This window comes from Phaseolus vulgaris, chromosome 1 (assembly GCF_051622355.1).
Source record: "Phaseolus vulgaris cultivar YP4 chromosome 1, ASM5162235v1, whole genome shotgun sequence".
Taxonomy (NCBI): Eukaryota; Viridiplantae; Streptophyta; class Magnoliopsida; order Fabales; family Fabaceae; genus Phaseolus; species Phaseolus vulgaris.
The window spans coordinates 22,949,713-22,963,535 of NC_143498.1; the positions used below are offsets into that span (position 1 = coordinate 22,949,713).

The following is a 13,823-nucleotide window of genomic DNA, read 5'->3' on the forward strand; positions in this document are numbered from 1 at the left end:
TTCCACTGGTTATCTATAATCTATTGGGTCAAATAATAATCATGCTTGCTGTGAATGTCACTAATCTCAGTAGTTTTCATATGGTACAGATCTAACACGCATCTAGATTTCTATTAAATAAATAATAAACAAAAGAAATGTAAGCACTGTGTGTATGCATGTATGCATTGTGTTCAGAATATATGCAAAGGTAAAAAAAATTATATTAATTTTTTGTAATTGCCTATATTAACAAGTGTATTATACAAAAACATCTCAAATGTAGGTGAAAGATTGACATGTGACTAGTAATCCTAGTTTCATATCACTCTAATAATGCACCATTTAATATTTAACCCATAAACATTCAAGTTTGACTAAACAAGCAAATTATAAATAAATAAATAAAATCTTAACAAAGTAACTTTAAGAAATTTAACAAAGTAAAAATTATATCGACATGTATCAATCTCACCATTGAAATACTTTTCAATGAATATTTATTTAGTTTAGAAGACAAACAATGCTGACCATCATGGATCCTGTAACATATTAAAATACAAGTTAAACGGGTCCATTTGGCTATGTATGTGGACTTCTCTTAAAAGCTCCATAGAAGGCATCTTGTTCGACAGTCATTGAGAACAAAGTTGCAAACTATGTACTTGTTTGGCCGATATCAATATGCAGCCTCCTTGAGCTCGAGAGTTGAGGTTCAGAGCTCATGGATGAATGATCTATAACTAGTTCTGAGGCATCCAAATCCTCGTATTGCTTTTGTACAAGTTTTTTTATGTCATCTATATTAGTGAGTTTGCTCTTGTGGAGCAATTCTGCAACATCATGATTAGCTTCTAAGGCGCTCCCTGGCGTGTAAAACTCATCCAACTCAACAGCACGAGTATAAATTTCAACCATGCATGTATAGTGTTCCAAGATAGGTGTTATACCATAATGATCAGTCATAAGATTGAAATACTTCTGAGCTAGTTGCGTGTCATTCACATAAATACAGGCACTCAGAACACCCACGAAAGTGATAGCATCCGGAACCTCGTTTGCCTTCACCATTTCTTCAAAAAGGGAAATGGCTTCATCCCTAAACCCGTGCACGCCCAAGCTAGTGATCATTGTATTCCAAGTGGCCAAGGTTCGTACCTGCATCAGATCAAACACTTTCCTTGCCTCATCCAAACTGCCGCACTTGCTATACATATCTATAAGCGCGGTACCCAAGAAAGGCCCGAGATCAAAATTATTCTTGAGGACAAAATCATGAATCCTTCTACCCAACTTGAGGCTACCCATCTCAGTACAAGCTCTGACCAAGCTCACCACAGTATACTCATTTGGCCTCACATCATCAACCAGCATTCTTTCAAACAGATTAAATGCTTCAATGGGTCGCTCATGTTTCACATACCCATCAATCATTGCAGTCCATGACACAACATTCTTGGAAGGCATTTTCTCAAACAGTTTCCTAGCAGTGTCCAGACTCCCACAAGCAACAAACCCAGCAATCACAGAGGTCCACGCGAACACGTTGCGCACGCGCATTTTATCAAACACCTTCCATCCATCATCCACTTCGTGGCACTTGAAGTAGAGATTCATCACGTTGGTCTGCACATAAAGGTCACTCCAAAACCCCATTTTGATGGCAAGAGCATGGGTCAGTCTTCCCAAATCAAGGGCATTAGAGGCCACGCAAGCACTGATCACAAAAGGGTATGTAAACTTGTCAGGTGCAAAGCCCTGGGAAAGCATGGCCTTGAACAAAAGAAGCGCCATTTTAGGAGAACCACCAATGGTGTTCGCTCTAATCATGACATTCCAGGTGAAGGTATCTGGGGCATTGAGTTGATCAAATACCAGAGTGGCATAGTTCAATTTGCCATAAGAGGAAGAGAGCTGAATCAGATTCCTCATAAGCAATTGGTCATAGATGAGACCAAAACGGATTATTCTGCCATGCACTTGCTTAAGCTGCTTGAAATTGCTACATTTTTGAAGAATCAGATGGGCTTCCTCGGAACCAAACCTTGTTCTTGGGGTTCCCAAGCAGGGAACATTAAGTTCTGGGCTACAACATGCGACCTTCATGGCATGCCCAATTCCAATTTGTTAAAATTAACTACCCAAAGGTTAATGCCAATTGGGATATCCCCATCACACAAAAACCAAACCCATAACCAAAGGAATCTAAGGATAACGTTGCTAAATGCTCAACCGCACCAGTAGGAGATTGGTGTTCTATTTGGATAAGGTTCGTTTATCACTACTACGGAAGAAAATCGAAGGCCACGCCGCTTCGGCACAATATTATGAGTGGAGACAAATATTTGGACGTGGTTTCAATCACGACCATATATATATATGAATTAACTATCAATTTGGTGCATAAAGTTTAAAGACGGCTTAAGAAATAAATCTATATATGGATTGAGAAATTACTACTTTTATCAAATTTTATATCGATTCAGTCAAATTTTGCATCAACTCTATCTACTTCTATTAGATTATATTTTTAAATTTTTTTAAACTCATGATTAAAATTGAAAATTTATTTCATATAGATTATATCTACGAAAGTTTATGTTAAATGTAAAATTATTTTATATGTACTTATATAAATTAAAGTTGACATAATATATATATATATAATATGTTCTTACGAAAATTTATGTTAAATTTAAAATTGTTTTATATGTAATTATATAAATTAAAATTGACATAATATATATATATATATATATATATATATATATATATTCTTACAAAGTTCTAGTAAAGTTTGGATACACTAGTCGTTTGTTATCTTGTATATGTAAATATGTTATAAAATGTTATTGTTGTTAGAGTATATGGTCTTAAACGAGAGGAGGGTGAATTGTTTAAGACAGATTTTTGAAATCTTGTTAAAGTTTAACAAAATTCTTTGTATGAATCTAGAACAGAAATCAGGTTAGCCAAGAACAAGATCAATAAAACAGCAAAACAGTAGAAAAATAATCGGTTGTTTCTACTAAATAATTGGTTGTTTATACCAGTAAAGCTAAAAACAGAATGTAAATGAGTTTAAGGGTAAGAGAAAGATACACCAACAATTTATATTGTTCCCTCTTAAACCAAGAGCTACATCCAGTCCCCAAAAAACCACTGGGTAATCGACTAAGTAATCAAACCAGATTACAACACACAATCCACCAAAGCAGTGATCTTGAACCCTTCAAGAAACACACTCACTTTGGCAATTCACACACCAAGAGTATTGATCTTGACCACCTCAAGAGCACACAAAACTCATTGGCAACACAACACCAAAAATACAAAAGGTTGAGAAGAGATTACACTTGTTTACTGAACAATCTGAAATCAATACAAATAAAATCTTATTCTACTCTCTTTAGAAAACCCAAAATTTTGATGTGAATGTTCAAATCTTGAATCAACTCTTTCACAACTGAAAAACTCAAATCTGTTTTTCTTTCTTGTTTGAAAACATAAACAAACTATTTATATTTTCCAAAGATTGGTCAAAGCATTTAATGAAGAAGCGTATTCAGTTGGAAATCATTTAAAGCTCATTCAACCATCAAAACAAAATTCTGTTAGGATTTTCAAAGAAACAATTGGTTGAAACCACGAAACAACCGATTGTTTGGTTTGGCAGTTAAGTCAACCAAACTTAAACAGTTTTCAACATTTTCAAAAACTTATAAGAGTAAAACAAACGGCTGATTTGACAAAACAACAAGTTGTTTTTCACTTAGTTTGAAAAATACTTTATTTCAAAAAGAATTTAAAACACATTAGCTTTAGATTCAACAAAGGAGTGAATTACAAATAAAACTACCCAGATCACTCTCAAAATACAGCAGCAACACAACCTTGCATCAAGCACATAGGATTTGGATTATTCAAAGCACAAAATGAATTCTTCAAAGCACTTGATCACTCTTGATCAACAATCTCCCCCTATTTGATGAAGACAAATCCTTTGTTGCTTGTGTTGGTCTTTGTTTGAATTTGAAGCAGTACCTGCAAAGCAAAACTTATGCAAACCAGAGCATCTTTAACAGCAGATTAGAATAGCACATTAACTAGTTTTCTGCATAAACATTATAGCAGAAAAACTAGCATATAAATAGCACTATATCAGACAAACAACCGGTTGTTTCCTCGATTCAATCGATTGTTTCTATCAGCAGAAGCATAAAAACAGAAATCAAAGAGATTTAACCGTTTAAAACAGTTTAAAACAGTTTGTAGAGCAACACAGAAACCAAGTTTCCCCCTATTTGTCTTCACAAATAGACATTATGCATAGAAAGCAGTTTAAGAGATATTTTGAGAGTCAAGAATGTCTAACTCATTTCTTAAAAAGAAAAACATGTCCTTTGGCAAAGGTTTTGTGAATATATCAGTAAGTTGTAGTTTTGTTTTAATGAACTTCATCTCACAATCTCCATTGTTCACATGATCTCTTATGAAGTGGTGACGAATCTCAATGTGCTTTGTTCTTGAGTGCTAAATCTGATTTTTGGTGAGATTTATAACACTTGTGTTGTCACAAAGCAAAGGAACCTTGCTAATCTTCAATCCAAAATCTGCAAGCTTCTGTTTAAGCCAAAGAATCTGTGCACAGCAGCTCCCAGTAGCAATGTATTCAGCTTCTGCAGTGGAAAGAGCTACACAAGCCTTTTTCTTACTATGCCAAGAAATGAGACTTGATCCAAGAAGATGACAAGTGTCATTTGTGCTTTTTCGGTCTAGCTTACACCCTGCAAAGTCAGAATCTGAATATCCAATTAAATGTATAGGTGAGTAAGAAGGATACCATAGACCAACATTGATAGTTCCTTTGAGATATTTGAGAATCCTTTTGGCAACCTTGAAGTGAGATTCCTTTGGATTTACTTGATATCTTGAACAAAGACCTACGGCAAACATGAGATCCAATCTACTTGTTGTGAGATAGAGCAAAGAACCAATTAAGCCTCTATATTTTGTTTGATATACCCTTTTTCCAGCAGCATCTACATCCATATAACAGCTTGAAGGCATAGGTGTGCTAGCTTCCTTGCAACTCTCTATCTCAAATTTCTTGAGGATTTCTTTGCAATACTTTGATTGACATAAGAAAATTCCATCCTTTGATTCTTTAACCTGAAGCCCAAGAAAGAAGGAAAGCTCTCCCATCATGGACATTTCAAACTCACCTTGCATTGCAGCAACAAACTCCTCAGACAAAATATCTTTGGTAGCACCAAAAATGATGTCATCAACATAGATTTGGACCAAAATAATTTCAGAATTTGCTTTCTTGATGAAAAGAGTTTTGTCAATCATTCCTCTTTCATAACCATGAGATAAAAGGAAGTTGCTAAGCCTCTCATACCACTACCTTGAAGCTTGTTTAAGCCCATACGAAGCCTTTTTCAACTTAAAAACATGATTGGGATGTTGATAATCCTTAAAACCCGGTGGTTGTTCAACATATACTTCTTCATTAATGAAACCATTGAGAAAAGCACTCTTCACATCCATTTGAAAGAGTTTGAATCCACTCATACAAGCAAAGGCCAACAACAACCTCACAGCTTCCAACCTTGCAACAGGGGCAAAGGTTTCACCATAGTCAATTCCTTCCTCTTGATTGTAGCCTTTGGCAACTAGTCTTGCCTTGTTTCTTGTAATTACTCCAACCTCATCTAACTTGTTTCTGAATACCCATTTAGATCCAATGACATTCATCTCATCTGTCTTAGGGACAAGAAACCACACATCATTTCTAGCAAACTGATTCAGCTCTTCATGCATTGCATCCACCCATTTTTCATCTTTAAGAGCTTCTTCAATAGACTTTGGTTCAACATGAGAGACAAAAGCAGTGTGCCTGCAGAAGTTTGAGATAGAGCTACATGTAGAAACACCCTCCTTTATCTGCCCAATGATGTTCTCCACTGACAGATCCCTTGGTATTCTCCATTCCTTAGGCAACTCATCCTGCTGCAGAATTTCAACCGATTGTTTCGATGAATCAATCAGTTGTTTTTCTGGACAGCAATCTAGTTTCTCCATAATGATGTTTTGTTTGTCCTCTTCAGTGATGATCTGTGAGGGATTCAAGACTTTGTGATTAACTTCATCAAATACCACATGAACAGATTCTTCTACAATCATGAGCCTCTTGTTGTAGACTCTATAAGCATGCTTGTTTGATGGATAACCAATGAAAATGCTTTTGTTCGTTTTTTCATCAAACTTTCCCAGATTTTCTTTCCCATTATTCAGAACAAAACAACTACATCCAAACACTCAAGTGACTAATGTTTGGCTTCCGTCCATTGAAGAGTTCATAGGGTGTTTTCTTTAAGATTGGCCTTATTAGCACTCTATTCATCACATAGCAAGAGGTGCTAACAACATCAGCCCAAAAGTACTTGGGTAGGGAGGACTCACTTAGCATGGTTCTTGCTAATTCCTCTAGAGATTTCTTCTTTCTTTCCATTACCCCATTCTGTTGAGGGGTTCTTGGTGTAGAAAAATTGTGCAAGATCCTAGTTTTCTCACAAATTTTGTTGAATTTCTCATTTTGGAATTCCCCTCCATGATCACTTCTTATTGAACCAATACTGCAGTTTCTTGTGTTTTGTAAGGCTCTTACAAGCTTCTTGAAAGTCGAGAAAGCATCACTCTTTGATTCCAAGAAGATTTTCCATGTGTCCTAGAAAAATCATCCACAATAACAAGAGCATAATAGTTACCACCAAGACTCATGGTTCTTGAAGGGCCAAACAAGTCCATGTGGAGCAGCTCAAAGGGTATTGAAGATGAAACAACATTTTTAAGTTTGAAGGAATTTTTAACTTGTTTCCCCTTTTGACATGCTTCACATATGTGGTCATTCTCAAACTTAAGCTTGGGCAACCCAATCACGAGATCTTTTGAGATTAATTTGTTTAAGTGATTCATGTGAATGTGAGCAATTCTTCTATGCCATAACCAAGATTCATCATGCTTAGAAAGAAGACAACCAATAGAACAAGGAGAAGAAATATCCAAGAGATAGACATTGTTGATTCTCTTACCAATCAACATTACCTCTTTTGAGTTAGGAAGGCAGATTTCACGAGAGTTTGTCTTGAAGATGACTTGATAGCCTTTGTCACACAGTTGGCTAATGCTAAGCAAATTGTGTTTTAGTCCCTCCACATACAAGACATTATGAATAAGCAAGATACTCTTGTCTCCTATAGAGCCTTTTCCATGTATTCTTCCTTTGTTGTTGTCTCCATATGTTACATGGCCTTCTTGTTTGAAGATGTTGTTCACAAACTTAGATTTATCTCCTGTCATGTGTTTTGAGCAACCACTGTCCAGATACCACTGCTGCATGCTTTCCATCAATTTTCCCTACAAAAGACAATTTCAAGTACAAAGATTTGGTCCCCTTATAAATGTGGGTCCTTTTGATTTACATTCATCACTGGGAACTCCAGAATCTTTAGGAATCCATCTCATAATGCCTTTAGGAACAGAATAATTCCTAATTTTACAGAATCTAACTGAATGGCCTCTTTTCATGCAGTAGAAGCATGTAACAACTGGTTGTTTCGATTTAACAATCGGTTGTTTTTCTGGCAGTTTTAAAAATGACTTTGAAAACTTATCTTGCTTGTTCTATGGATGAAAACCTAATCCTGCTTTTACAAAAACACAATTTTGAGATGTCAAGACATTCTCAAAGTTGGATTTACCCTTTGCAAGTTTATCCACAGTTCTTACAAGATAATGAACTTTATTTTCAAGATTTTCACAATTTTCACAAACAAGAGAATCACACTTGCAAGAAGAGTTTTTGTAAAGAATTTCAAGATTTTCAAAATCTGTTTTTGAACTTTCCAACTCTTCTTCCAGTGATTTAACTTTGTTTTCAAGCCAGTTGTTCATTCCCTTCATCCGGTTATTCAAGAGAGCCATTCAGTTAGCTTCTTCATGAGTTTCTTTAAAGGTTGAAGTATTTGACTATAGTTTTCAGCATTTAAAGAAGCAGAAGAACTTACACTACTTTCACTGCTTGAATCATCCTCCTTTTTTGCCATAAAACGCAGATTGAGACCTTTTTGATTTTGCCTCCTTTTTCTTCTTGCTTGACTTATTGTATTTGCTTTCTTTATTTCAGTGGTACTTCATGAGTTGCTTTAAGTGTATCCCACATCTCCTTAGCAGATTCACATTCTGAGATCCTGAAAAATTCTTTAGAATCCAAAGTAGAGGTTATGATATTCTTCGCAATGCAATCAAACTTGGCCTTTTCACTTTCTTCATTAGTCAATTGGGACCAAGGTAATCAGCCTTTTCAATTTTAGGAATGAAATGTCCATTTTCAATTGCATCCCAAATTCCTTGATCAATAGGTGTAATTTTCTAGTAATAGCTTGATTCTTTCCAATACTTGTAATTCAAACCACAAAAAAAAGGTGGTTTGTTAATTGGAGCACCTTCCTCAAAAGGTAGTTTTCCAGCCATTGAAAAAAGATTTTAGGATCAAACTTGAATATTTTTCAAGTACCAAGCTCTTGATGTCAATTGTTAGAATATATGGCCTTAAACGAGAGGGGGGTGAATTGTTTAAGACAGGTTTTTGAAATCTTTTTCTAGTTTAATTAAATTCTTTGTATGAATCCAGAACAGAAATCAGGTTAGCCAAGAGCAAGATCAATAAAACAACAAAACAGCAAAAAAACAATCGGTTGTTTTTGAGAAACAATCGGTTGTTTATACCAGTAAAGCTAAAAACAGAATGTAAATGAGTTTAAAGGTAAGAGAGAGATACTCCAACAGTTTATACTGGTTCACTCTTAAACCAAGAGCTACATCTAGTCCCCAGAAAACCACTGGGTAATCGACTAAGTAATCAAACCAGATTACAACACACAATCCACCAAAGCAGTGACCTTGAACCCTTCAAGAAACACACTCACTTTGGCAATTCACACACCAAGAGTATTGATCTTGACCACCTCAAGAGCACACAACACTCCTTGGAAACACAACACAAGAAATACAGAAGGTTGAGAAGAGATTACACTTGTTTACAAAAAAATCTGAAATCAATACAAATGCAATCATATTTCACTCTCTTTAGAAAACCCAAAGCTTTGATGTGAATGTTCAAATCTTGAATCAACTCTTTCACAACTGAAAAACTCAAATATGTTTTTCTTTCTTGTTTGAAAACATTTACAAACTATTTATATTTTCCAAATATTGGTCAAAGCATTTAATGAAGGAGCGTATTCAGTTGGAAATCATATAAAGCTCATTCAACCATCATAACAAAATTCTGTTAGGATTTTCAAAGAAACAATCGGTTGAAACCACGAAACAACCGATTGTTTGGTTTTGCAGTTAAGTCAACAAAACTTAAACAGTTTTCAACCTTTTCAAAAACTCCTAAGAGTAAAACAACTTGTTGATTCGACAAAACAATAGGTTGTTTTTCACTTAGTTTGAAAAACACTTTATTTCAAAAAGAATTTAAAACACATTAGCTTTAGATTCAACAAAGGAATGGATTACAAATAAAACTACCCAGATCCCTCCCAAAACACAACAACAACACAGCCTTGCATCAAGCACATGGGATTTGGATTCTTCAAAGCACAAAATGAATTCTCCAAAGCACTTGATCACTCTTGATCAACAATTGTACCATACCTTTACATGTCCTCTAGCTTCCTATTTATACTTTTTTGTGGTGAGCCTTGGTGGGCATGGGTCCTATTTGAGCCAAATCCTTTTATTCATTTGTGATTTTTGTTTGTTTAGCAATCTAATCTCTAATTATGGGTTTTAATTAGTGGTTCCTGTAATGAAGGTGAAGATTCAAGAATTGAGAAATCTACTGTGGTTTGTTAAACCAAGTGGTGTTCAAGCTTTGAAGAATCCAAACCCTTAGAAGGATGTTGAAGGTTGTGCTTGCTGTTGTTGAGTTGTCTTAGATAGGATCTGGGGTAGATTGAGTTTTGTAATCCACTCTTGATTGAATCCAAAGCATAGGCATTCTCAATCTTTTTAAAAGAAAAGTGTTTTTCAAACTAAGTGAAAAACAACCGATTGTTTTGTCGAAACAACCGATTGCTTTATACTTAGGTGTTTTTAGAAAAGGTTGAAAACTGTTTTTCAAATGGTTGAGTTGTCAAAACCAAAACAACCGATTGATTCGAGGAAATAACCGATTGTTTGTTTTGGTACCATAACAGAAAAACTGTTTTGTGCTTTGACTAAGCATTAAATGATTTTCTAACTGTTTACGCTCCAGTTTTTAATGTTTTGACCAATCTTTAAAGGCAAATAATAGTTTGTTAAGATTTGATAACAAACAACTTTGTTTTAAATACAGTAAAACAGATTTGGGTTTTACATACAAGTTTTGAGATTTTGAAAAGTTGAGATTGCTTAGAGATTGAGTTTGATCAAAGAGTGTGAGATAGGATTTTCTCTTGTATTGATTTCAGATTTGCATCTGTAACAAGTGTAATCCTTGTATCTGTTGAAAGAAACCTTTGTGTGTTTGCTGAGAAGTGTTGTGTGTTCTTGAGGGGATCAAGATCAGTATTCTTAGTGTTGGTGTGTTGACCAAGAGAAGTGTGTGTCTTGAGGGGATCAAGGTCACTTTCTTGGTTGTGTTGTAAGTGATCTAGGGTTGATTGCTTAGTGGAATTCCTCAGTGGTTTCTGAGAAGACTGGATGTAGCTCTGGGTTTAGATTGAACCAGTATAAACATTTGTGTGCATTCTCTCTATCATTAATCTCTTTAAATTCAGTTTTAATATTTGCAAACTGGTATAAACAACCGATTGTTTCTGCGAAACAACCGATTGTTTTTTTTTTGGTGCTGTTGTTTTTGCTTTATGTTTGGAAAACTGAATTTCTTATCAATTGTTTCTTGAAGTAATTTCATTCTTGCCTTAAAAGTTTGCGAAAACCCTCTTTAAACAATCCCCCCCCCCCCTCTAGTTTAAAGCCATCCTTTCTAACAATTGGCATCAAGAGCTTGGTTCTTGAAATTTATTCAAGTGTGATCCTAAAACTATTTTTTGATGGCTGATTGTCTACCTTTTGGGGAAGGTGCTTCAATCAACAGACCACCTCTGTTTTGTGGTTTGAACTACCAATTTTGGAAAGTGAGAATGAAAATCTTTATGGAATCACTTGACAAAGGAATTTGGGATGCAATTGAAAATGGTCCTTTTGTCCCAAAGTTTGAAAAAGATGGATCTGTCATTGAAAAGCCTTGGTCTCAATGGACTGATTCAAAAAGCAAGAAGGCCAAATTCGATTGCATTGCTAAATACATTATAACCTCTGCTTTAAATTCATATGAGTTTTTCAGGGTCTCTCAATGCAAATTAGCAAAAGAAATGTGGGACACCTTGGAGGTAACTCATGAAGGTACAAATGAGGTAAAGAGAGCTAGGAAGCATACTCTAATCCAAGAGTATGAGATGTTCAGAATGCTCAAAGGTGAAACAATTGCTGAAGTGCATAAAAGATTCACGCACATCATCAATCATCTCATGAGCCTTGACAAGACCTTTGAAAAGGAAGAACTAAACATCAAGATCTTGAAATGTCTTGATAGAGCATGGCAACCTAAGGTAACTGCTATATCCGAATCTAAAGATCTAACATCCTTGAGTATGGCTTCTTTGTTTGGTAAGCTTAGGGAACATGAGTTAGAGATGAGAATCAATGTTCAAGAGAGCGAAGACAAGCATGTAAGGAGCATAGCCTTAAAAGCTTCCAGGCACAAAGGCAAACAAGAATCCAGCGACGATAGTGATGAGGAAAATCTTAGCTTGTTGTCAAGAAAGTTTAGCAAATTCTTGAAGAGGAACCACAACAAGGACAACAACAAAGATAGGTATGGAAACAAGAAATCAAATGATTTTAATTCCAATAACTATACTTGTTTTGGTTGTGGTGAACAAGGTCACATAAAGGCAGATTGTCCAAACAAAAGCAAGGAGAAAAAATCTAGCTACAAGGAAAAGAAGGGCAAGACAAAGAGAGCCTACATAGCTTGGGATGAGAATGAGGTATCATCATCAAGCTCTTCATCAAGTGAAGATGAGAAAGCAAATATCTGCTTGATTGTTGAAGATGATGATGAATCTTGCAGCTCAAGTGAAGTAAGTTCTTGTGCTTCCTTAAATGAACAAAATTATAGTGAATTGCTTGAAGCTTTTCAAGAAACTCACGATGAAGTTAATCGATTGGTGCTTTCAAACAACTGATTGAAAGAACTTAACAGCTGGCTGGAAAATAGAGTGAAATCATTGAAGATGAGATTGAAAAATCTAAAAATGATTTCAAAAATCTGGAAAATCATTTCAAAAATTCTTCTTGCAAGTGTGACACTCTCATTTGCGAAAATTGTGAAAATCTTGAGAAAAATATGCATTATCTTGTTAACACTGTGGACAAGCTTTCAAAAGGGAAATCAAACTTTGAGAATGTCTTGGCATCTCAAAGTTGTGTTTTTGGAAAGGCTGGTTTAGGCTTTAATCCACAAAACAAACAAGATAAGTTTTCAAAAAAAAGTTTAAGAAAGTCAGTAAAACAACCGATTGTTAAAACAATTGGTTGTTACATGCTTTTATTGCATGAAAAATGGCCATTCGGTTAGATTCTGCAAAATAAGAAAGTTTTATATTCCCAGGGGCTTCATGAAATGGATTCCTAAAGGACGTGAGGTTCCAAATGAGAAAAAGAATTCTATTGGACCCACATTTGTGAAGGGGCCAAATCTTGTTGCTTGAACTCATGTTTGTGCAGGAAATCTAAAGAAGTGTGAAGGACTGAGTCATCTGACCAAGTTCTTGGAAGAAAAAGACTAACATTGAAGCTGAATCAATGTTTTGCATCTGTCCAAAAGCCCTCAACAGTTAAAAATAAGGCTTCTTGATCACAAAAGCACATGGCTCATTGAAAGAACAACACAAAGGACTGAGTTATCTCTGTTCTTAATTCCTGTTTTTAAGTTCATTTTCATGTTTGTATAACCTCTTTAAAGTGTTCAATTTCATCTGCTTTGATTTATTTCTGCTCATGCTTAAAAACTCAAAATCAGTTTTATTGCTGCAGAAAAACAACCGATTGTTTTCTCGAAACAACCGATTGTTTTGAGTCTGATAGCACTGTGAAGAAATCAATTTAATTTTTATTTTGAATTTTTATCTGTTGCAGATCAAATTAAAGAAAGAATCCTTGGTCAATGAACCTGTGTTGAAAGTTGATTACGCTCAAAAAGAAGTTACAACAGTCATAAAGGAATATATTCCAAAATCTTGGAAATTCAAGAGCTTTTAATGACTAGTCAAAGATCACATGTGAAGACCATGTGATTTTCTGCTTTTTCAAACGTTTTCAGTGCAGGGCATGGTCAAGTCCTCTCTATCTGAAAATCTGGTACCCACTCATGTCATTGAATGCTTTATGATTCTGTTTTTGCTATAAAATCTGTTGCAGTTGATCTCTTCCACAAGAACAACCAATTGCAACATCTCTTGCAAATCTTGTGTGAGCTTTTCTCTGTTTTCTTCTCTGCCATCATGGACTCAACTCCTCCCACCTCAAATAGAGTCAAAACCAGAGCAGTAAGGTCTGGAGGAAGGCTTGAAGGATGGTTTTCTGGTGATAATGATCTTATTGAGAGATATAGATTTGAGACTAGCACCAAAGTGTTAAACAACCCTAAAGTTGTTTGCTTTGATTGGCTGAAAAGCCAAAAGCTGGACAATGTCAGAAGGCTCCTCAAAGATGAGTCC

At 35.3% G+C, this 13,823-nt stretch overlaps 1 protein-coding gene across 1 annotated transcript; it reads right to left on the reverse strand.

Annotated features, from left to right (window-relative positions):
* Positions 1 to 429: 429 nt before the first annotated feature.
* On the reverse strand, positions 430 to 2,327 carry LOC137813733 (pentatricopeptide repeat-containing protein At3g26630, chloroplastic). The gene has a single exon (XM_068616146.2). The coding sequence runs from the start codon at positions 2,083 to 2,085 to the stop codon at positions 637 to 639; it is 1,449 nt and encodes a 482-aa protein (XP_068472247.1). The 5' UTR covers positions 2,086 to 2,327; the 3' UTR covers positions 430 to 636.
* Positions 2,328 to 13,823: the final 11,496 nt, after the last annotated feature.

Coding starts and splice junctions, on each gene's coding strand:
- LOC137813733 (XM_068616146.2), bottom strand. CDS start 2,085: ATGAAGGTCGCATGTTGTAGCCCAGAACTTAATGTTCCCTGCTTGGGA.